This window comes from Bos indicus, chromosome 5 (genome assembly GCF_029378745.1).
Source record: "Bos indicus isolate NIAB-ARS_2022 breed Sahiwal x Tharparkar chromosome 5, NIAB-ARS_B.indTharparkar_mat_pri_1.0, whole genome shotgun sequence".
Lineage (NCBI taxonomy): Eukaryota > Metazoa > Chordata > Mammalia > Artiodactyla > Bovidae > Bos > Bos indicus.
In genome coordinates, this window is record NC_091764.1 from 27890972 (window position 1) to 27914936 (window position 23965).

The 23965-nt window shown below is 54.6% G+C and overlaps 2 protein-coding genes and 1 long non-coding RNA gene across 4 annotated transcripts; 1 reads left to right on the top strand and 2 right to left on the bottom strand.

The window, feature by feature from the left end:
• Positions 1-2632: 2632 nt before the first annotated feature.
• On the bottom strand, positions 2633-7245 carry SMIM41 (small integral membrane protein 41). Of its 2 annotated transcripts, none has more exons than XR_011566552.1 (2): positions 6793-6918; positions 2633-4542 (listed from the first exon to the last, which is right to left on the bottom strand). XR_011566552.1 is itself a non-coding variant. In XM_070789054.1 (2 exons), exon 1 carries the CDS (start codon positions 7199-7201, stop codon positions 6926-6928), a length of 276 nt encoding a protein of 91 aa, XP_070645155.1. In that variant the 5' UTR covers positions 7202-7245; the 3' UTR covers positions 2633-4957; positions 6793-6925. The 2 variants fall into 2 exon arrangements, 1 of the variants encoding a protein (XP_070645155.1); XM_070789054.1 differs by having other exon boundaries at positions 2633-4957; positions 6793-7245.
• Positions 7246-9600: 2355 nt separating this feature from the next.
• Positions 9601-15382, bottom strand: ATG101 (autophagy related 101). Its single transcript, XM_019960521.2, has 3 exons — positions 14972-15382; positions 11812-12138; positions 9601-10304 (listed from the first exon to the last, which is right to left on the bottom strand). The coding sequence occupies exons 2-3, from the start codon at positions 12061-12063 to the stop codon at positions 9900-9902; spliced, it is 657 nt and encodes a 218-aa protein (XP_019816080.1). The 5' UTR covers positions 12064-12138; positions 14972-15382; the 3' UTR covers positions 9601-9899.
• A 23-nt stretch (positions 15383-15405) lies between these two features.
• Positions 15406-17854, top strand: LOC139183087 (uncharacterized). Its single transcript, XR_011566555.1, has 2 exons — positions 15406-15866; positions 17687-17854. It is a non-coding gene; the product is annotated as an uncharacterized lncRNA (long non-coding RNA).
• Positions 17855-23965: the final 6111 nt, after the last annotated feature.

Here is a 23965-nt window from a genome sequence, read left to right on the forward strand (position 1 = left end):
GAGCCGTGCGTGCGTGTGTGTGTGTGTGTGTGTGTGTGTGTGTGTGTGTTAGAGCATTCACACATACAGAGCAGTAAACTAAAGAAAAGAAACCCACCTCTCTCCCTACAGTGGGTCTGCCAGCCCAGAGGGACCATGTTCCCACTTTCTTCTCTATGGGGGCTCCTCCCACCCCTCCCCATCACCCAGGTTTAAGGCAGTGGGAGTTGGGGTGGGTAGCTCAGGGAAGCCAGGTGGTCCAGAAAGAAGCCTTCTGACTCCAGAATTGTGGGGAGCGTGGACACTCCCCAGTTCCGAAATCCTTTGTTCCCTGACTCCCAAGAGAACTGGCTCCCCGTGCTCCCACCTGCCTCTCGGGACCCTGCCCCACCTCTGAGTGGTGGTCTGCTCGCCTCCTCTCTTCTCAGCCCTACCTGGGCCCTTCCCACAGCTCCATTTTCTGCCTCTAGCAACACCCTGGCCTGGAAGTCTCTCTGGTGAGCCCCAGACCCATACACTAATTGTACACCTTGGATGACCTTGCTGCCGTGCTTCAGACTCAACACACCCAAACTGGACTCATCCGCCACCCCTCTGCCCACGGCCCCCCATGAGCCAGTTTACAGACACCCAGCCTCTGTTCACCCCAGAACTAAAACAGGCTTAGATCTGGTGAGGAGACATCCTTATCCTTTGGGCCCTGTGGTCTGGGATGTCTGAGCAGAGCATGTGACCTAGGCCTAGAACATTCTATACTAGCAACACAGGACCCCAGGGTTAGCACACAGTCACAACTGCTGCAGGGTTTGGCCTGAGAGACCTGGGAGATGACCTGTCCTTCCCTGATTTGAACTTGAGATGCCTCCTGCCTCAGGTGGAGGCTGAGGCTGATAACAGGCACTCTTACTGGGCCAGGCTCTCTACATGTACGCCCTGCTTCTCACTCTAAAGAGGAGAGATTTGAACTGCAAGGGATTAAGCACCTTGCCCAGGTCACATAGCCAGAAAATGTGGGGCCAGCTTTCAAGTCCAGCCACGAGATTTCAAGCCCTTGCCCCAACCACTAGACCACCCTGCCAGAGGCTGACAGAGGCTGCAGACCAAGGCATGGAAGGCAGAGAGGCCAGGGCTGCTTTCACAGTCAGACCTGAGTCACAGCCGGCCTGAGGCCAGAACTGCCCCTGGGCTCTGCAGTTATGTGGGCCAATTAATTACTCTCTGCTCAAGCCAAATATCTTTAGGGTTTCCTGTAAACTCAGACCAAAAATATCCTAACCGATAACATAGCCCCTCGATCGTCACCACCCCCTGCGTAATTAATTCCAGGAGCTGGGGCTTCGTCCTCCACCCCACTTCATTCCACACCCAGCTAGTGACCAAAGCCTGAATCCCAAACATCACTTGGATCTGTCCCCTTTTCTTTCCACTTTAGTCCAGGCCATCATCATTTTTGCCAGGTTGTGGCCACAGCCTCCTCGCTGTCTCTCTACGTCCAGCCTGCTCCCACCCACAGACTTACCCCAATTCCCTAAGATCTAGATCTTACCATGTCATTTCCAGCTTAAAACCCTCTAGGCCCCTCCAGACCCCTCGCTGCCTCCAAGATAAACTCTCTCATCCAGGCTGCCACCCCTCTGGTCTCATGCCCCTTCACATCCTACTCTACCTACCTGCCTCTAGGCCACCTCCAGTCCTACGCCCCTCTGTGTCTCTGCCCAGAATTTTCTTCCTCCCCTTCTTTGCCAGGTGAATGTTCAGTCAGTACCCCTTCCTCTAAGAGCCGAGCCAGTCACTCTCTGCTCTTGGCTTTGTCCACACTCGACACTTCCTACTGTCTACTTCAGTCTTGTGAGCAGTGCTCTTACTGGACTGCGTGCTCCTTGAAGGCAGGGCCTCTGTCTCATTCATCTCGTCCCCAGCCCCAGAGCAGGCCTGGCACAGAGCAGTCATTCAATAAACACTCATGCGACTACCTTGTCAATTACCAGGGAACCTGGAGACACACTTTAGCCAGGGGCCCTGTTTTCAAGAAACACCAGTTTGGTATTTGGTGGAACATGTTAACATTGAGCCTGCAATGTAACTGCTTATTAAAAAAAAAAAAGCCAAAAAGAGGAAAATATAAATAAATAAACACTCATGGCCTCAGCCATACATATACATGTATCCATTCTTCCTCAAATTCCCCTCCCATCCAGGCTGCCACATAACATTGAGCAAAGTTCCCTGTGCTATACAGTAGGTCCTTGTTGGTTTTCCATTTTAAATATAGCAGTGTGTACATACCCATCCCAAACTCCCGGACTATCCCTTCCCCCATCCCTTCCCCCAGCAACCATAAGTTCATTCTCTAAGTCTGTGAGTCTCTTTCTGTTTTGTAAGTAAGTTCATCTGTATCATTTCTTTTTAGTTTGTACATATAAGTGATGTTATAGATAGTGATGTCATATATCTTCTTCTCTGTCTTCACTGTTCACCTGAAACTATCAGAACACTGTTAATCAGCTATACCTGAATACAAAATAAAAAGTTAAAAAAAAAAAAACACTCATGGGAAAGACAAATGACATGTTCCCAGAAACAGGGTGGGTGGCTCTACACCTTCTCTCTGGAGATGGTCAGGTTTGGAGAAAAAAACAACATCACACGATAATCACAGTGTAGAAAGCCTTTTATCTACGGACAAGCACACTATATAATTGATCCTTGTGACATTGTTGCCTCCATTTTAGGGATGAAGAGATTGAGATTCACGAAGGTTTATAATACAGAATTCCATGCATATGCTCACAAAATTCACTCTCACGTTGAGGCACAAGCTCTGGCCAAACTGTGATCAGACCCCTAACTGTTGTTGTTCAGTCACTCAGTCATGCCTGACTCTTTGCAACCTGATGGAGTGCAGCACACCAGGCTTCCCTGTCCTTCACTAATTCCCAGAGTTTGCTCAAACTCATGTCCATTGAATCAGTGATGCCATCCAACCATCTCATCCTGTGTCATCCCCTTCTCCACCTGCCTTCAGTCTTTCCCAGCATCAGGGTCTTTTCAAAGAGCTGGCTCTTCGCCTCAGGTGGCCAAAGGACTGGAGCTTCAGCTTTAGCATCAGTCCTTCCAATGAATAGTCAGGTTTGAGTTCCTTTAGACTCTCAAGAGTCTACTCCAGCACCACAGTTCAAAAGCATTAATGCTTTGGTGCTCAGCCTTCTTTCTGGTCCAAATCTCACATCCATACATGACTACTGGAAAAACCATAGCTTTGACTAGACAGACCTTTGTTGGCAAAGTAATGTCTCTGTTTTTTAGTACACTGTCCAGATTGGTCACTGCTTTTCTTTCAAGGAGCAAGCGACTTTTAATTTCATGGCTGCAGTCATCATCCGCAGTGATTTTGGAGCCCAAGAAAATAATGTCTGTAACTGTTTCCATTGTTTCCCCATCTATTTGCCATGAAGCAATGGGACCAAAAGCCATGATCTTAGTTTTTTGAAAGTTGAGTTTTAAGCGAGCTTTTTCACTCTCCTCTTTCACCTTATCAAGAGGCTCTTTAGTTCCTCTTCACTTTTTGCCGTTAGGGTTGCTGATATTTCTCCCGGCAATCTTGCCCACACTGACCACAGGGAGGCAGAAGAGTGTCGGTGTGAGAGTCACTGCCCTGCCTCCTACCTACCAGGAGATGTGGATCTGGGTGTGGAGAGGGAAAAGCTAGCTGAGAAGAGACCAAGGGAGAGGGGCTGTGACTGGGGTTGCTATTTCAGGATCTGCCTGCCAGAAACAGTCCAAACTGGAGCAGACCCAACATGCTGCGTGCTAAGTCGCTTCAGTCACGTCCAACACTTTGCAACTGTATGGAGTCCACCAGACTTCTCTGTCCATGGGATTCTCCAGGCAAGAACACTGGAATGGGTTGCCATGTCCTCCTCCAGGGGATCTTTCCGACCCAGAGATCCAACCTGCATCTCTTATATCTCCTGCACTGGCAGGCAGGTTCTTTACCACTGGCCCAGGGTTACCACTAATTCCAAGAGCCAGGAGCTGGAAACACTGACTGTATATGCCAACTTTACATTACCAGCATATTTAATAACAAGCCACAGGAAGTGATGGGGCAGTGATGAGGCATTGCTGGGGCACCCAAGACCTTCACATTTGGGACACTGGCCTACCGCCCTCAGCAAGGACAAGTCACTAGCCTGTCAGACCACAGCCACCCAGCACCAGAGATGGGACCAGGCCCAGCAGGCACGAGTCTGTCAGCGTCTGCAGCACTGAGCATCCTGAGGGTGTGGCCACTTCAGTGCCCAGGACGCAACACAGTTGCCAGGAGGCCCATTCTTTCCTGGGGGGCTGACCACCCAGGCCCACATCATGAGCACTTCAGGAGGTTGGATGGAGCAGGTCAGAGGAAGCAGCTGTGTGCAGGAATCCCAGGTTGAGGTCTCACCACAGTCCAGGTTTTTCCCAGGCTGTCATCTGTACTGTATGCGGATCAAAGGTTCCTTGTGTGGCCGGTAGGACTGGAGGAAAGTGCTCTGGGAGACACACCATGCGAGGTTCGGGAATCTGTAATAGATAGCCGCCCCCGTCCTTGCTGGAAAGGGAGCCAAGGAATGACAGTCCTTTCCACCTCAGGGTGAGACTCGGGGTTTAGAGGAAGAGTAAGCCAACCACGCATGTGTGGACCCAGCCTTTCCATCAAGGACAGCACAGGCTAATGGAGCTTGTTGGGATCCAAATGCCTGGCCTCACTCCATGGCACACCAACCTGCAGTCATCATCCCTGCCACTCCCAAGCCGAGCCTGACAGATGGCGTGACAACAACACCCATTTCCCAATTTTCTGAATTCTTTCCCTCCCCATTCAGTCTGACAGCCTTGACCAGGGTCAGAGTTTCTTAGCAAACGTCTCAGGCTCTTCCTCCAGGAACACTGAGGTCCTCCACAGCACACACCATGGGCCAGCTTCCCAGGCACTGAGCTGAAGGGACAGCGAAGACAGGAAGTTGGATGAAGAAAGTCTTTGCCTACCCCCTCTTCTTCACCCCACTGCACCGTCCCCAGCCCTGCCTGGGTGTGAGCTGATACCACGACGCTGGGGGACACAGCCTTTCCTGCCATCAAATCTTCCTACACCCCTAACACCACCCAGACTTGAACCCAAAGGCCAATCCAAGTCATCATCTTGACCTCTGGCCCCTCTGCCCTGTCCACTTGGATTTCCTTAGATGTATATTCCAGCTGACCCTCTGAGCTCATCCCACCCTCATGCTCAGGCCAGAAAAGCTGAGCCCAGCTACCTGGGAGTTGTTGTGGCACCTGGGTGGCCATTCGCAGCACCAAGAAGGTATCCAGCAAGGCTGCGGGGGAGCAGGGATGGGAGAGAGGACACCAAGGCGGGGGGCGGAGTTGGGGTGCCAGTCCCAGAAACCATATGCCATATGTGTGGTGTGAAGGTTCATTCTTTTGGGGAGAGAGGCCATATTTTGCATCAGCATCTCAAAGAGTGGTGAGAAATCAGGGCAAGAGAGAACAGAGCAAAAGGGGCAACCCAAAGCTCAGGGATACCACTCCCCGCCAGAGCTCAAAATCAATCAGGAGCCCCAGGGTCCAGTTTGAGCTCTGGCATTCACTCGAGCAGGTCACTTTCTTCCCTCTGAGCTTTCCCATTTGTAAAATGAAGGCCTCACAGCAGACATGGAGACTCTGGCCCAGCTGGAGAAGGAGGAAAGTGCACAGGCTGGAGATGGGAGACAGGACGGAAATACGCAGAATGTTGTGAGCAAGGGGGCAGGTAAACTGGATACCGTAAAGAGAAGGAGTTCCAGCCCCTCCCCCAGGACACAGCAAAGGGCAGTGGGGAATGTCCCTGCGCCCAGCCCCGCTGCCCTTGGGCCAGGAGCAGTCACACACACCCCTCACTGCCCTGGCCAGCCGTCTCTCCAAGGGGGTGGGGGCGGTGTGCCTGAGGTGAGAAGTCCACAGCTCAGCAAGTCCAGTGCAGCACAGCTGCCCGGGATTAACACCAAATCCTGGGCTCCTCTGCAGAGGGATCACACGTCGTCGCCTTCACAGCTGCTTAGCTGCACGTTGCCCACTCAGGCCCCTCACCCCCACCGGCCCCTCCTCACACACCCAGCCCTCCCCTCTCAGGGGCCAGCCAGGACCCTGCCTCTGCCTTGGCAGACAGGAGCGGGGCTCTACAGTGGAAGGGGCAAGAAAGATCAGAGGTACCTCCAGTGAACAGGCACACCCACAAAAACCTCCCAGGAACCCCTAGGTGCGATGCTAAATAGAGAAGGGCAGAAAAGGGTTCCCTCACTGGCCCCTGTGGCTCGGCCTGAGACAGCCTTGGCCTAGAATTACCTTGTCTTTAGGCCACCCAGGCCCTTCCCTCCAGATGGTTCCTGTCCTTGGGGAGAGAGAGGCAGGAGGGCCAGATGGAGCCCCTGCAGCTGGGAACCCTCAGCTCCAGCCTCCTGGAGCAACGTGCTTCTGAGGCCTCCCAGCTGTTAGGAACCTTGACACCTACCCCCACAAGCACACCCCAAAGCTGCTTGCTCTGGGCCACGTGCATTCACCCCAACCTGAGGGGGAGGGGGCAGCACACCTCTCCATCCCCCAGGGTCATCCAGGCCCCTGGTTCTGCCCTAAAACTCAACCCACACCCCCATCCCTGCCTCGAGAGGGAGGCCACAGTGAGGAATCTTACTCGAATCGCCTCTCGGGGGGAAAGGCTTCCGGAAGGAGAGGAGGGGAGAAAGAAGAAGCCAGGGGCCTGGGATGGCTGCGTCTCTGTCACCTGTGCGCACTCACCTGTGCGAGCGCACCAGCATCGCGGCAGGGTTCCCCACTGCAGACTTCGGGTGCTGGGGGGCCGCTCCCTCAAAGTCTGGCATGGAGTCCACGGACCGCCGGGAGGTCGCGACCCCCGAACGCAGCCGGGCGCCTAGGAGTCGTCGTCATCGACGCTGGCGCCACCGGGCTCGCCCTCCCGGGACGAGCGCAGCTCTCGGGCCAACAGCGCTGTTAAACCCTGGGCGCGGAGCAGGAGGCCGGCGCCCAGGAAGAGGACCCCGCAGAGCACGAGCAGCGACAGCACGCCCAGCACCGCCGCCTGCACGGCGCGCGGCCCCTCGGGGGGCTCCGGCGGCACCCCCGACTGGTTGCAGCAGGAGCTCTGCCAGGCGCCCCGGGCTGTGGCGCCCGCCTGCGAGCTGTTCATGCTTCGGCGCCGGCTGCCCAGATGCGCTGAGAACCGCCAGATGTGCGGGAGCCCAAGGCCGGCGGGTGGGCGGTGGCTGCGTCGGGGAGGGGCCCAAGGGGCGGATCCCAGGCGCCGTGCGCCCTCACCCCTCGCGGCGAGCGAGGAGCCTCTTTCTAGACAAGGGGCTGGTAGCTACCGCCCAGAATCCCGGGGAGGCCGGTGTACTTCTCAACCCAAAGGCCCACACAGCCACTCATGTGAACCGGCCCATGCACCCAACCAGACAAAGCCAGGAGTCCTGTCCTCAGGGCTTACCCTCCCCCTTAGAAAAGGTCAGGAGATAGCCCTCTCAGAACCCTTAAACCATTCTAGACCACATTCCAGGTGCTGGCCACGGTGCTGCCCCCACTGAGCAAGACACAGGACAAGCAAGGGCCATCCCTGCTCCTAGGCTTTCTGTCCCTGGGCCAAAGTTAAATGCTGCTTGGGCTTCCCTGGTGGCTCAGTGGAAAAGAATTTGTCTACCAGTGCAGGAGATGTGGGTTTGATCCCTAGGTCAGAAGATCCCCCGGAAAAGGAACTGGCTACCCACTGCAATATTCTTGCCTGGGAAATCCCATGGACAGAGGAACCTGGCGGGCTACAGTCCATGGGGTCACAAGAGTCAGATACAACTTAGCTACTAAAAACAACCTAGGTGCCACTGGGACAGGAGGCAAATGTGCAGTATCTAGAACCTTAGTGATACATAGCCTTCATCATCCCCTTGGGAGCCTCCTGGGTCTGGCTAAGTGGGCCAGCACCCCCCTGGTCCCAGGTGTGATGGAGGGGAGGAGGAATTTAAGGCCTGCCCCCATTCCTCTGCTCAGGCCTGAGGTCAAGGAGAGTTACAGATCAAGAGGAAAGATCTGAGTCACCAGGGCTCCTGTCCTGACCTTGAATAAACCAGTCCCCTACCCCTAGGAAGTCACAGTGCCAAAGTGGATAGAGATGCTATTGAACGGCCCACTAAAGGGAGCCTGCTGCCAACTGGGTGTTCCACATCCAAGCCAGGGTGAAAGTCTGGAGCAGAGCCTGGCTGCAGAAAAGCATGAAGTCTGGGGAAGCTGGGATGGAGGAAAGACCCTCCTGCCCAGGTCTCCTGAGAACTCCTGTAGCAAACAAAGTCACTGTTAGTGAACAGCTGAATCAGCCAACTCCTCAGAGGAAATGAGCTGGTCTAAGGGATGGGGGAGCCTGGTGGGCTGCCGTCTATGGGGTTGCACAGAGTCGGACACGACTGAAGCGACTTAGCAGCAGTAGCAGCAGCAAGGAGAAAAAGGCCACCCAGACTGCAGCAAGCCAGGTAGGATCACATCTCATTAAGGACTTGCTGACAATGGGCCTTCCCCATCTCCAAACCCCTGAAAACCTCCTGAGTTCTCCAATTCACCAGGGCCCCAGAGGCCAAGGGTATGACATCACAAAACTCCTCATGAAATAACACATGGCCAAAAAGTGGCCTGAAATGAGAGAAATGTGCAAACACTTCCTGGCCATCCTGGCACCTATCTGCTCCAGGACCATGGACAAGACCCCAGACCCTGGCCATTTCTCCTTTAGCACTGCTGCTTGCTTACACACTGTTCATTTAGTTTGGTTAGAGCTTGCCCCCGTGTAACAAAAAGCATTGTAAAATACGGAAGAATAAATCAATGAAAAGCACACTGATCTTGACAATGTTTCCCTAGAAATGGATGTGAGATACCAAAGTGAAACTGTTGGTTGCTCTGTCATGTCTGACTCTTTTCGACTCCATGGACTGTAGCCCACCAGGCTCCTCTGTCCATGGACTTCTCCAGGCAAGAATGCTGGAATGGGTTGCCATTCCTTCTCCAGGGGATCTTCCCAACCCAGGGATTGAACCCAGGTCTCCTGCATTGCAGGCTGATTTTTTACTGTCTGAGCCACCACAGAAGCCCATGTCAGCCCAAACCAGAAGTGTCACGGGACACCAGTCTCAAGGTGGCCAATCTCTCTCCAGAGGGAGAAGACACCAAGTCAAATGAGCTTTCTGTGCAAGTTGGGGCCTGTGTGTGCTCTATGGAGACAGAGGAGATATTCTTTGGGGTCATCTGATAATATAAAAGGCAGGTCATGGCTTCCTTAGGAAGGGAGGAGAAATAGCACAGCCATATCCAAAAGCAGCAGATCCTGATCTGTGTCATCATTTATGGGACTGACCGTGGTCACACCTGCTTATGTGAATGTCCAACAAAGTACAAGATTGATCTTTAATCTATCTTCAATCCCATCATGCACCCCCATCTTGGAATAATGCCTTCAACATATTCATGTGTTCCTCGAAGTTCTGCCAGAAAGTGCTAAAATGTTTCAGGGCGTAACACCAGTCAAGGGAGAGACAGCTCAACCCAAACTCACATTCTCAGCTTTATTCACCATCCTAGTGATGGGTCCTCTGTACAGTGTAGGAAAGGGGAACCCCGCCCGCCCCGAAACCAGGAGTATGGAGAGACAGTGCAGGCCAGACTTGACCGTCAGTAAAGGTGACAAGGATGACCAGAGACTGGCAACCACACCACGAGGAAGCCAGGGCGGCCCTTCCAAGTCTCATCAAGGACCGGGAGCGGGTTCCAGAGCCCCAGGGGCCTAACAGTACGATCCCCAGAAGCCAAGGTCCGTAAGCCATCAAGGAGCACCGAGGCCCTGGAGAGACCTAGAGGGCCAGGGTGTCTTTGATGAGCCTGCGCATGGTGGTGGTGACGGAGGAGCCCAGGGCATCGGTGATCTGGAAGGAAATCTTATAGAGGTAGGGCTGCACGTCCCGCAAGCCCGTGTCAAATACGTTGTCCACCTCTGACTGCGTGGGCATCTTGGGCAGGTACTCGTGCCGGTTCATCACCTCCACGATGTTGATGATCTTCTCGCAGAGCTTCTCCCCCACCTTCTCCCGGCAGATCTGCCGCTCCTGCTCCGTGGCCAGGGCCACCACATGCACCTTGACCGTCCACACTTCCCAGGGGATGCACTCGTCGGAGAACGGCCAGCGAGACTTCTTCTTCTGGTAGAACTCCAGGGACATCTGCCCCAGCCCGTCGCCCCCGGAGTTGCGCAGAGCATCCTGGGGAAGGAGGAGCAAGAGTGAGCAGGCCAAGGCCTCCACTGGGTTCTCACCTGCGAGGGCCAGCTTCCTATGCCCCAGAGAATCGCTCTCTTTATCAGACCTCCAGGGAGGGCAGGGAACGAGACCCAGACAGTAAAGGATTTGTGTAAAGTGACACAAATGGCTCCTCTTAAGCAGAATCCTCCTTCATTCCCTCGAAGACAACCTAAACTCAGTTTCTCAAGAAAAGCCCGGTGATCCTTGAATAGAGAGACAGAAGCGAATGGGGCCACCTGGTCTAATAAATCTGCCTGTCCCCCCATGGGGTGCGATGGCCCACTCTTCCTCCCAGTGTAGCCAAGACCCCAAAGCCCCTTTCTACCTTTCTCTCTGAGTTAGGGTCAACCCAAAGATAAGGATGCCTCCCTCAACTCCTTAACAGCTCATCAGGAAGTGAGTCTCTCGTTTATTGACAAACCAAGCTCCCATTCCCTCTGCTGACAGTAACAACAGCTACCGCTTCTACAGTGTCTCCTGCGTGACGGCTCTCCAGCACTTGACATATTTGACTCCCTTAATCCTCGTGGTGCATACACCCTATGAGATGGGTACAGCTTTCATTCCAAATTTACATATAGTGAAACTGCAGTCCAGAGGAGCAGAGTCACTTGCCAAGATCACACACTTGTGGGTGGTAGAGTCCATGCCCTTAAGAGTCCACTGTGTTTCGTGTGCCTCTCATAGGCATCTGGAGGACAGGAGTCTGAACACCCCTGCCTCCCCCGAAGGGGGACAGAGAAACTCATGAACGTGCCCTTTCTAGGCTTGGAGCGATGGGAGGGTGGGGAGTACCCTGTGGCTGGTAGAGTCTACCCCCTATGAGGATCACACGTGTATGGAATGGAAGCCAGACAGACAACCCTCCTCCTCCAATCTCAGGAAGGGCACCTTAAGAGAAATTCCCTTGGTTACTTTAAATTGTAAAAATATGCACTCGCTGAAAGAGTGAAACACTGCAACCCTGAATGAAGACACAATTAAAAATCACACCTCCATTCCCACCCCGAGATGACCAACGTGAGCAGCCTGGTGTGTCCCTTCCACCTTTCTCCTAGCCCCTACAGGCCCACACAGACATCTGCCATACCGCCCACAGGACCCTTCTCTGGGACAGCCACTGCCTGAGCCCAGCAGCCCTCCCTCTCAGGGAATCTCATATGAGAAAGGCCCGAAGCAGAAGCAGAGAGGTGTCAGTAGAGAGGCCAAGAGTGCAGAGGCGATGCTCAGCCAAGGGTCCTGGGCCGCCAGTGCTCCAAGGGCTTCCGGCTCTCCTTGCTGGTATTTTCACAAGGCCCCCTCATCTACCCCCCTACCAAGCACTCCCCACCCAGAGGAGCTCTGAACACGCCTGTTCCTGAGAACCTGAAAGAACCTGAAATGCACACCTAGGAAGGGTGAGCTGGTCCAACAGCAAGCAGGTGACGACACTCAGCAGCCACCTGCTGCCCACTGCGCCCCACCTTACCCTGAACTCCCCGACGACCTTGCGCAGAGCGCGGTCCAGCTCCTCCGAGGAGACACGCACATAGGTGAAGTCGATGAAGTCGCAGTCCACGTCCTGGGTGCCCACGGTGCCGATGGAGTAGGTGCCCTCCTTCTTGTAGTGGAACTTGCCAGTGCTGCGGTGCAGGAGCACCGTGTGCAGCACGGCCAGCATGGCCTCCTCCACCTGCCGCCCCTCAACCGACACCTCCAGCACCTCCGATCGACAGTTCATCTTGCAGTCGGTGGCCCACGCTGAGGTCAGGACCAGAGGAAAGATGGTGGAGCTTCACCCCACCCAGGGGCCACCCTGCAAGAGGAGCCAGGTCAGAATGTGGACACATTCTGCTGATTGGCGTGTCACCTGTTCACATCCTTCGGGGCCCAGCCCTGTCCCCTGCCATCACGGCCCTTCTCTGCTCTGTAGCCGCACGTGCTGGCAGAGGACCACAGACTCTTGGGATGGGAGACGGGGAGAGCCTCAAAGCTACCAATCCAAACACCCAGCTCCAGCCTGAATTCCGTGACGGCATCCAGTGTGGTTTACAGCACATGCTCACTGTAAACCCCTGCCAGCCCCAGCCCTGGAGAAGCTGCCAGGATGGAGGACAGACAGGCAGGTAAACTTCACCAGAGTACTGAGACGCCATGATGGGAGTGAGAAGAAAAGGAAGACTGGAATCTGATCTCCTGGGACCCTGAATGACCAGGCATCTGGACTCTGTCCCGAGGGCGGTGAAGAGTCCACGCATCACTGTCCAACACTGAATCTGCGCATCAGAAAGTTAGCTCCAGCCAACAGATGAAGAATGGCTCGTCACTATTTGAGGGGTCACAGACTGCTCTGAGAAGTCAGTGAAAGCTAAGAAGACTGAACTTGAAAACCTGACTGACACATACACACCAAATCTCACAGACTGCGGTAAAAACTTGCCAATTTAAGGGACTCTCCTGGTGGTCCAGTGGCTAAGACTCTGAGCCCCCAGTGCAGGGGGTCCGGGTTCGATCCCTGGTCAAGGAACTAGATTCCATATGCCCCAGCAAAGATCGAAGAACCTGCATGCCACAACCAAGACCCGGTGCAGCCAAATAAATAAACATCAAAAAAAAAAGCTTGTCAATTTAAGGCAGAAAGGGTTGGGCAAGGAGTCCAGTTAGAGGCCACCACAGTCGTGCCATTTCCAGACAGTGCAATGGGATGCGGCAGCGTGATGTGCAGAGTGTGGGGTTTCCACATCCAATGGCCCAGGGTCCGAATCCCAGGTCTCCAGTAACTTGCTCTCTGACCTTAAGCCAATCACTCAACCTCTGAGTCTACTTTCTTATCTGTAAATATGGAATAAAATAACACATGTAAAACACAGCAGGCTGGTGGTTAAGAGCAGGGACTCTAAAGCCAGACTGCCTGGGCTGGAACCCCAGCTGTCTCATCAGCTCACTGTGTGATCAAGGGCATGTTGCCTCACCCCTAAGTGCCTCAGGTTCCCCAATCCATAAAAAAGGGATATTCACAATAGCTACCTTGAAGGTGTCCTCTCCAGAATAGGGTGAGTGAGCATCTGTGAAGCACTTGAAGCAGTTCCTGGCAAGCACTAAACACTCAGTATGACCTGCTCTAATTACTACGTTATTATTGCTGAGAGATGACGAAAGGCTAGGACAGGACTGGTGGAGGGCGTGGGAAGGGAAGAACAGGCTCGAGGACCAGAACTTCATCAGTATGATGAGCTGAGAATATGAGCTGAGAAGGAGAGGGAACAGTCAACTTTCTTAGCTGAGAAGGTTCAGCTTACACACCTCCCCTGACAGGGAATTCACCACCTCTCCCAGCAGGTCATTCCAGTCTTTTCAAAGTTCTACTCAGAGACTCCCTCTATGGAAGGACTTTGTCTCTTAGTGCCTTAAACTGCTAATCTTAATTCTGATATCAAGAGTCACACACAGAATAAGTCCCACCCCTTTCCCACAAAGGAGCCTTTCAGATATTCAAAGGCAACTCTGCCATCACCCCCTTACTCCTTCTACAGGTTAAAGGTCTCCAGTCCCCATAAACATTCCAGCTTCACATCACATCTTAATTCCTCAGGGGCGGGCAACTCTCTTCAAAGTGTACTGGTTTGTCTCTTTGCCCCTGAAGTCAGGGAGGCAGTCCACAGACCACTCGGAGATCAAGCTGGCTCTGCCTCTCACTGGCAATCAGCCCAAGACTGCCTGCTGCTGCTGCTGCTGCTACGTCGCTTCAGTCGTGTCCGACTCTGTGCGACCCCATAGACGGCAGCCCACCAGGTCCCACCGTCCCTGGGATTCTCTAGGCAAGAACACTGGAGTGGGTTGCCATTTCCTCCTCCAATGCATGAAAGTGTAAAGTGAAAGTGAAGTCACCCAGTCGTGTCCGACTCTTAGCGACCCCATGGACTGCAGCCTACCGGGCTCCTCCATCCATGGGATTTTCCAGGCAAGAGTACTGGAGTGGGTTGCCATTGCCTTCTCCGAAGACTACCTGTATCTTATCTTTTCACAGGTGTTAATCTTGTCTGGTCTCTCCTACTAGCAGACGATTCCTTAATGGCAGGGGCTGTATCCTATTCATCAGTGGAATCTCAGTATACCTGGTTCCGAGTACACAGCAACTGCTCAATTCATCCTGAAAGGACTGCTGGACTGATTTATCCCATATATACTCTTAGGATGAGCAGGGCTTCTTGCTCATTTCTGCCCTCTAGTCTAATTCCATCCAGCAGTTTCCCATCGGAAAACTCCCAGCTCTGGTCCAACTCTCTTTTCTTCCACAAACCCCTTTTGGTATCCCCCACAAACTGTCAAATAGGCCACCCCTCTTTTCACTTTTGCCCCAAATCCAGGTTCTTCCCTCATTCTCAGTGCTATTCAAGATTCCACTTCTTCAGGAAGTCAACACGAACCAACCCCAGCCTCCTTCCCAACGCGGCCACCTTTGCTCTGCGATGGGCTTGTCTGCTCCCTCACCCTCGACCCCCCGTGAGCAGGGGACTTTGCCAGGGCAGTGCCTGGGAAGTCTCGTCGCTTCGGTTCCCCCAAGGCCCAGGTCTGCAGAGTACCGGGGCAGACGCTGATCGATGCCTCCTCTGGGTCAGGCCGGAGCACAGGGTTTCCCCCAGCCTCACCTTACGCGGAGAGGCTGGCACGCGGGTCACTCAGGATGGATCTTGCCCTTTCTCCTCCTCACGCACAGGTACGTACGTCCTCCGCAGGTACGATCTCCGCAGGTACGCCGAAACCTCCCCGCGCGCCACGAGCCGCAAGAGACAGGCTGAACGCAAAAACACAAAGTTATTCGGCTCCGCATCGAGAGACCCTGTCGGACGCAGGAAGGACTTCCCGTCCGGGTTAAGTTTCTCCCGCCGCCAATGCCGGCGAACCTCCACGGTCCAGGGACGCGGGAGGAGCGGAGCCCCGCGCCCAGCCTGGCCAGGCCCGGGAGTTCGAGGCGCGCCCGCGCTCGCACAGAACAAGGGCCACACGGCTAGAACTGTCTCCCACCTCCCAGAATCCCCGTCTGGGACCCGCGGGGCAAGAAGCGGCCCTCCCGGAGGAGACCAGATCACCTCGGCAAGAGGCGGTGCCGGCGCCGGAAAGGCCCGCCCCTGCGAGCCCGGCCGGTCCCACCTGCTCCATCGGCCTCCGGCGGGGGCGCGAGCACAGCTGGCCGAGCCCTGACACCAGTGCAGCTGCCCGGACCGTTCCACCTCCACACCGGCGGACAAAGACCACCTCATGGTGCTCTATATTTTGAATATTGCTTTCTTCTGGATTATGTCTCGGATTTTAAAATTTGATGGTAAGAAGTATCCCCCTCGTTTGGACGAGTCCATTTAACCCCACCACCGAGGATGTTGTTGTGTTTCGGCTGGAACAACTCACTTCCGCCATAGAGATGAGAGGGAAGGAGGGACCTGACGAGCTCTGTGCTGCCTCCCTAGACGGAGAAGAGTCATCGGCAGAGGCCACCCCTGGGACCGAGACGTGGTCCCCAATTCTGGTCTCAGAGGACTGGAAGAGGTACCAATCCCCTAAGATGAGGGACATGGCATTTGGAGAGGTGCCCTGGAGATGAACTTGGGCCAGTGTTCTGAGTGGGAAAACTTTAGTTGGTTCAGTGTGCATAATGGAAGATACCAGGCAAAGGGGGCTTAACCTTACTCGGTTATCTTCACACAGGAGCACTTCTTGGTGCTCTGCCATGACCAGTCTGGTGACTGTTCTTGTAAAGCTTGTAATTCTGCCATTGCCTCTGTATGGGCCTCTTGATGTCATTCATCCTTTCTGATTTCCTCCTTTATAAACGGGGCCTGGGGAAGGAGAAAGTAGCCGGCCTGACAGGCCAACATCCTCCTCTAGAGCCTGGACTTAACCGGAAGGGAATCAGGATGAACTACTGAGAGGGGAGGATCTGTGAGAAGGCAAAGGAGGGACAAACAGGGCAATTAGAACCAGCCCTGGGGAGGGGGAAGAAAGAGCCTAGGGACTTCTCTGGTGGTCCAGTGGTAGAGACTCCGCTCTTCTGCTGCAGGGGACGCTGATTCGATCCCTGGTCAGGGAACTAAGATCCCATATGCTATGCGGCATGGCCAGGAAAATAGAAAAACAGCCTAACTTCCACCGACTGCCGGAGACTGTGGGGAGTGACTGGAGGCACTCTGTGCCCTGACACACTCATCTCAGGAGCTTTCACTGCCACTGTCCTGACATCACCATCGTCAGAATTACCTGTCACTGAGCTTTACAAGGAGAAGGCAATGGCACCCCACTCCAGTACTCTTGCCTGGAAAATCCCATGGACGGAGGAGCCTGGTAGGCTGCAGTCCATGGGGTCGCTAAGAGTCGGACACGACTGGGTGACTTCACTTTCACTTTTCACGTTCAAGGACATGGCAACCCATTCCAGTGTTCTTGCCTGGAGAATCCCAGGGACGGGGAAGCCTGGTGAGCTGCCGTCTATGGGGTCGCACAGAGTCGGACACGACTGAAGCAACTTAGCAGCAGCAGAGCTTTACAAGGCACCACACTAGCACTTCACATGCACTAGTGTGTTGATTTCTCCAACTGCCTTGGAAATTAAGTACAATTTCTCCCCAGTTTACAGATAATGAAACTGAGGCCCAGTGATACAGAGTGACAAGCTATGATGGGATATTTTATGCGTCAACTTGACTGTGCCACAGAGTGCCCAGACATCTGGTTAAATATTATTCTGAGTGTGTTCATGAGGGTGTTTCTGGAAGAAAAACATTTGAATCACAGACAGTGTGGCTTCCCTGGTGGCTCAGTGGTAAAAAATCTGCCTACCAATGCAGGAGATGCAAGAGGCATGGGTTCAGTTCCTGGGTGGAGAAGATCCCCTAGAGAAGGAAATGACAACCCGCTCCAGGATTCTTGCCTGGGAAATCTCGTGGACAGAGGAGCCTAGCAGACTATAATCCATGGGGTCACAAAAGAGTTGGACACAACTTAGGGACCAAACAACAACAAAGCAGATTGCCTTCCCTACTGAGGGTAATAGTGTTAGCAGCTCGGTCGTGTCTGACTCTTTGCGACCCCATGGACTGTGGCCCACCAGGCTCCTCTGTCTGTGGAATTCTCCAGGCAAGAATACTGGAGTGGGTTGCCATTTCTTTCTCCAGGGAATCTTCCTGACCCAGGGATTGAACCTGGGTTTCCTGCATTGCAGGCAGATTCTTTACAGTCGGAGCCACCAGGGAAGACTCTATGTGTGGATGGGCCCCAACCAGTCAGTTGAAGCCCTGAATGGAATAAAAGGTTCTCACCCTCCCCGATTACTTTCAAGTTGGGACATCAGTTTTTTTTCCCCCTACCTTCAGATTTGAACCAAACTATCAGCTCCTCTTGGGTCTCGAGCCTGCCAACATTCAGAATCACACCATCAGCTCTCCTGGATCTCCAGCTTGCTGACTGCAAATCTTGGGACCTGTCAGCTTCCATAATCACATGAGCCAATTCCTCATAATAAATCTCTTTCTATATATACACATCCTATTGGTTCTGTTTCTCTGGAGAATCCTGACTAATACATTTGCCAAGGCCACACAGCTACTCTTTCCTCATTCTGCCAGTCTTTTTTCTTTTTCTTTTTATCTTTTGGCTATGTCACACAGCATGTGGGATCTTAGTTCCCGACCAGAGACTGAACCTGTGCCCCCTACACTGGAAGTGTGGAGTCCTAACTACTGAACCACCAGAGAAGCCCCCTGCCTGTCTTTTTTCCCACTCTCCTCCCTCCACACCTCACCCCGTCCGTCCCTGGAGCCTTTCCTGCCTGAGGATGAGGTTGAGACATCTCACCTCTCCTGTCTCAGGCCCAGATCCTGGCCAATCCTTGCCTCCTCATACTTCCCTGAATCCTTAAAGGGCTATTCTTACTGTAACTCTGATCCTGAGTCCTACACCCATCTGGGTGGTCCTGTCAGGAACATGGGGGGTGGGGTCTCAGCCCCTCAAAATGAGGCTGTGTGGAATGAATTCTCCCATCCTCTGCCAGCACTCCTGCTGACCCAGATGGAATCATGCAATCATGCTGCACCTGTGAAACTTTCCCCATGCCAGGCCCGTGCGCTGCCTACCAAGGGGGACGAGTTGCAATCCTGGCCCTCCGGGAAGGCCTCAGAGTCTCACAGAGGAGATGGACCAGGAGTTGCACCTGGGTGGGAAGACACAGCAAAGGGTATGAAAAAATGACAGCAGGTTCTGCAGGGGCCAGAGGGGGCCAGAATTGAAGCCACTGCTGTAATCCCAGAAAGATGCCTGTGGCCTGGAATAGAAAGTGACACAGTCAGAGTGAAAAGGAGTCCCAGGCCCTGCTCTCAGCAAGCTGGGAGGTGACTGGGCACCAGCAGAAAACCAGGACAACAGCAACCAGAGGAGATGGACAAGAAGGGGGGTTGGCAATTCCGGGAAGAAGTGGGGCCACATGGAATTATGCTGGGGAGGCTTCCTGAAGAAAGAGAAAGAAAAGAGCTAGAGGGAGAGGTCTCAGCGAGGCTGGAAACCGAGCATTCTGAGGCAGGACGGGCCAGCACAGGGGGAGCTGACTTCTCAGTCAGAGTCACGGCCAGCCGGGCAGACAGGCGACTGGCGAAGGCCCTCTGAGGCACGTCTGCGGCGAAAGCTTGCGGAGGGACCTTGAAGGCCAACCCAAGACCTTGGGAGTAGGCAGCTGGCTTCGCAAGGCGACTGTGGCCTCAGATGGCCCCACCCCATCCCAGTGCACCCAGGGGAGAGCTAAGCCCTGAAGCCACCCCCAGCCGCTCCAGAGCTGACCCCCGTGCGTCACAGGGAGTGACTCAAGCCTCAGCAGCAACAATGAGTGGGACTGACGTCAGGCTGGGGGCTCCTGACAGTGGCCAGCTTGGCTGGGCAGCCGGCACCCTGCCTCCCGACCCTCTAGTCCGAGCCAGGACGCGGGGGCGATGAGGACCAGCTGTCCACTTCTGACATCTGCCCCCTGGGATCCTGGGCAGGGGCTACTCCACTTCCCACTCTTTCTGGGCTGTCACTCCCAGCCCCCACCCCTTAAGGCAAAGGAAATGGCTGGGCGGACGAGAGAGTGACAGAGAGCGTGAGAAAGAGGGGCCTCCCAGCCCAGCCTCGTCAGGAGCCTCAAGACCTGGGCAGGGCAGGAGGTGGCACTGGCTGCCCTTTGCCCCGGGATGCGTGGGGCTCTGGCCTTTGGTGTTGGGGAAGACTGGTGTGTCTCTGTCTCGCAGAAGATCTTTGTGTTTATCTCTCTGGCCAACTGGGGTGGGGCTTTGTTTCTGCGTCTGTCCCCCAGAGGGAAGGGGTCAAGCTATCCTTCCTGCAAAGTCTGTGCCTCTGTTCCTCTGGGAGGTGTGTGCATGACTGTTGTTCTTTGGGGCAGAGGATTCTGTGAGACTATCCATGCAAGAAAAGAGGCCTGTTTACCCACCCTTCGTAAGGGAGTGTCTCCATCTACTCCTGGGGGGGCTGCTTTTCTCTCCCAGGTTTCCTGTTGGGCTGTATCTGTCCTCAAGGTACCCCAGTTACCTGGGATAGGTCCAGGTCTTCCGCTTGGGCAACCCTGATGCTAGACTCCCTGGATGGGGGCCCTGTTTCTCTGCTGTGCCTGGATGAGGGCAGCAACAGTCAGCACCCGCCTGCCTAGCTCGCAGCTGGGCACTGCTCCCTGCTAACGCAGCATGTACCAAGAAGGGCCCCCCCGCGCTCCCCTCCCAGCCCAGCTGCCACCCCCAGCCCTCACAGCCGTGCCGGCATGATTTATGGTCCTGAGCCAGCACCTGTGTGAGACCTTGAGGAGACCTCAAGTGGCCCCCCCCTGGTCTGGCAGGGTCAGGGCCCAGCAGGAAACAAAGGGGAGCAGGGGTGGTGGGCAGGATGGTCAGAACATGGGCCTAGGGGTGGGGGGCAGGAGACAGATGCCAAGGCCCCAGGGCCTTCAGGCAGCTCTGAGTCCAGCTGGGGACCCTGAAATGTGCCCCCTGCCCTCAGAATGTTCCCAGCTGTGTGGCAAAGGAGATATTGAGGGGGTGGAAAGGGGTTTCTTCAGTCTTGTGCTCCTTCCTGCCCTTCCCACAGCAGACTGGAAGCTTCGAAGTCCCACTGGATGGCCTAGGCCTTACCCAACAGCCCCCAGCCTGGGACCAGGGCAGGGCTGGCAGCGGCCTGAGCCTGAAGCAGGGAGGAGAAGAGGTTTGGGGCTCCAGGTAACACAGAGCAGCTGCTGGCTGAGCTGTAGGGCTTTAAGACCGGGCCTGGACAGGGCCGCAAGCAGATGGACAGAGGCTCACCCCTTTAGCCTCATGTTCTGAGAAGGCCCAGCAGCCCTGGGGTCACTGCTAAAGTCAGGGGCTTAGTGAAGCTGGGGCTCATCTAGATTTAAGCTAAAACACCCTGGGAATCCCCAGGCCCAGCTCTTACCTGAGGCAACCCAGCACTGCCCTCAACCAGAACAGGCCCAACATAGTTCCTCATTAGCCATGGAAGGCATCACTAGACCTGCAGACTGTCCCCAGCTGCCTACCTCTGAGAAATTCTCATACGCTTCTCTCCTCAGCCACAGGGCCATCTACCATCCAGCCCAGCGCCCTGGACATTCAGAGCAACCGTGAGGTACCCTACAGCTCAAGTACCAAGTGGTTGCCTGTGAGGGTCAGAAGCTTCTGTGCCTCCTTGAGGCCGAGCCTCGTCACCTCCCTCCATAACCACGGCAGCTTCTTCCATCCCAGGCCCTAGTGAAGGGCTGTCTCCCCCTACTCACTCAGACCTTAGACCTCAGAACCATAGCCCCTTCACTGTGGCACCTCCGGACTGGGGGCCTCTGGGCTCGGGGCCCAGCGTGGGTGAGGCTGGGGACAGAGGGAGGCAGGCTTCCTGGGTCTCCTGTGAGGACAAACAGAAAGCTTTGAGGCCTCGGAAAATCCCGCCTGGGATTCCAGGCCCTGCCGGCGTCACTGCCTTTTGACTATTGTCCCCAACGGAAATGACCCAGCCCCCAGGCTGCAGGGACAGAGCGGCCATTGTGAGGCCCCACCAGGCTCAATGCCCCCTTGTTCGTCCTCCCAGCCCCTAGCAAGACTCCGAGGCCAGTTCTTCCAGTTGCTAGTTGGAAAGAAAGGGCCTGCCTTCAGGCACCAGGCCTTGGGTGGGGCAGGGCGGGGCTGGAGAAATCAGCCCCCCTACCCTGTACCCCTATCGCCCAAGTCCTGGAAACAGCCACTGTCCATGGTGTTTCTGCAACTCACACGGCCCTGTACAGGGAGACCTAGTGATTAAGTACAGTAGTTAGACCCACCCAGCTCAGCCACTTAGAAGTCAAGTGACCTTGGGAAAGTCATTTCCTTTTCTCTGAAATGAATTCTCTTCTTTGGCGAAAACAATAGCTATTATTTATTGGTGCTTGCTAAATGGCAGGCACTGCTGGAAACAACTTTGTATACATTCACCTTGTAATCATTATAGCAACTTTGTGAAATAGATACTATTTTCCCCACTTATAGATGCTCAAGCTAAAGCTCCAATCTTTTGACCACGGATATGAAAAGCTAACTCATTGGAAAAGACCTTGATGCTGGGAAAGGTTGAAGGCAAAAGGAGAAAGGGGCAGAGGAGATGGTTAGATAGCATCACGAACTCAATGGACATGAATTTGAGCAAACTCTTGGAAAAGGCAATGACAACCCACTCTAGTACTCTTGCCTGGAGAATCCCATGGACGGAGGAGGCTGGTGGGCTGCAGTCCATGGGGTCACGAAGAGTCGGACACGACTGAGTGACTTCACTTTCACTTTTCACTTTCACTTTTCACTTTCATGCATTGGAGAAGGAAATGGCAACCCACTCCAGTATTCTTGCCTGGAGACTCCCAAGGACGGGGAAGCCTGGTGGGCTGCCGTCTATGGGGTCCCACAGAGTCAGATACGACTGAGGCAACTTAGCAGCAGCTGCAGCAGCAGCAGCAGCTGGGAGATAGGGGAAGACAGAGGAGCCTGGAGTGCTGCAGTCCAGGAGGTCACCAAGAGTCAGACACAAATTAGCGACTGAACGACAACATAGACGAAAACACTGAGAAGTGACTTGCCCCAAATTCCACAGCTAGGAAAAGACTTTTTAGAAAGCCAGGTAGTCCGGTTCTGGAGTCCTTGCTCTCTTCACTTTCCTCTGTTGCAGGCTTTCCTCATAGGGTGGTGTCGAGGACTAGAAATAGCAAATATATGAACTCAGTGGATGATGAAGCAGGTGTGGTAGCTGCTGTCCTCACCGTGGTGCCTAGATACCTGTAGGGACCAAAACTCTCCACTGCCCTGCCTGCTTCCTGACCCTGGGAAGCATCTTCTCAAGCACCTTTGCTTTCCCCGGGGGCCTGCCGTGTGCTCTACATCTGTCTGTGCCAAAGGGTGACCCAAAGGGAGAGAAACTCAATCCAGCTACAGCTGGTGGGAGATTTCCCAGCAAACTCTGCTCCTAACCAGAGTACTGCCACCAGACTCACCTCCACACGGAACAGACAGGAAACCAAGGCTCAGTGAGGGAGCGGGGCTTCTCAGAAAGCAGCATGGAGTTGGAGCCAGGGCTGAGAAACGAGGCAGATCTCCTGACCACCCCACCCCCTTCCCCTGCCTCACCAGGGCTGTGACAACTCAGGGGCTCTGGCGGGGCAGCCAGGGACATGTGCTTGGATGCTCACACACTGTGGGGGGTGGCGGTCATCATGCACAGGGCCCAGGACTCCCCAGCCTACCCCCACGTGGACCCTTCAGAAGACCTGGGGCTCAGCCATCATCCCAAAACCTGAGTGAGGGCAGGTGGTGGGGGACTCTCTGGGGAACCTGTAGGTGGGGGCTGGAGCACCAGGGAAGGCCCTTGATTCTGTTCTATTGAAGAGCAGAGCCCTATTTTGTCGAGCTTCCATCAGGCAGGGGCTGCCCTCATCCAGCCAGTTCCTAGGGGTTGTGGGCGTGGAGGTTCAGGGGTCCTGGGTCAAGGGTCCTCCTGCACAAAGCACAGGGTAGGGGGCCGGGCCCTGTGTGGCAGCCAGCTACCTTGGACTTTGGTATAGGGTCAGTTCTACATTTGTGTTTCTCCAGAGTGGCTCCCAGACCTCTAGCCTCACAGGCACCTGGGTGCTGGGTGAAAGTTGAGCTCCATGGGCCCCGCCCCTCGTCAAATCCCAGTCTCTGGGGTAGAGCCAAGGAATTTGCATTTTAAGCCAGCTAAGCATCTGATGGGCTTGGGAGTTGGAGAACCTATTTGGGGCATTTGGGCACAAGCAGGGAACTCAGAACAGTCTTCCTGCCAAGAAGGTCAGAGTTACCATAACCTGGGTTCTGCTGCTGGTGCACTAGGCTTGTGGGAGGGATACTCAAAGTGGGGACGGGGAAAGACTTCTACTGAGGAAGGACAGTGGCTACCACCATCCTGGGCTGCCCTGGACCCAGCCCTACACTGAGCACCCCACCCAAACTCCCAGGGGACATGTGAGCTGGGGTTCAGGTTAGGAACTTCCAGACAAAGCTGATGGACGAATTGGCCCCCAGCACAAGCCCCATCCACAAGCCTGGCCTGTTCACCAGAGGCTTTCTCCATGCCAGAAACTAGTCTGAGTGCTT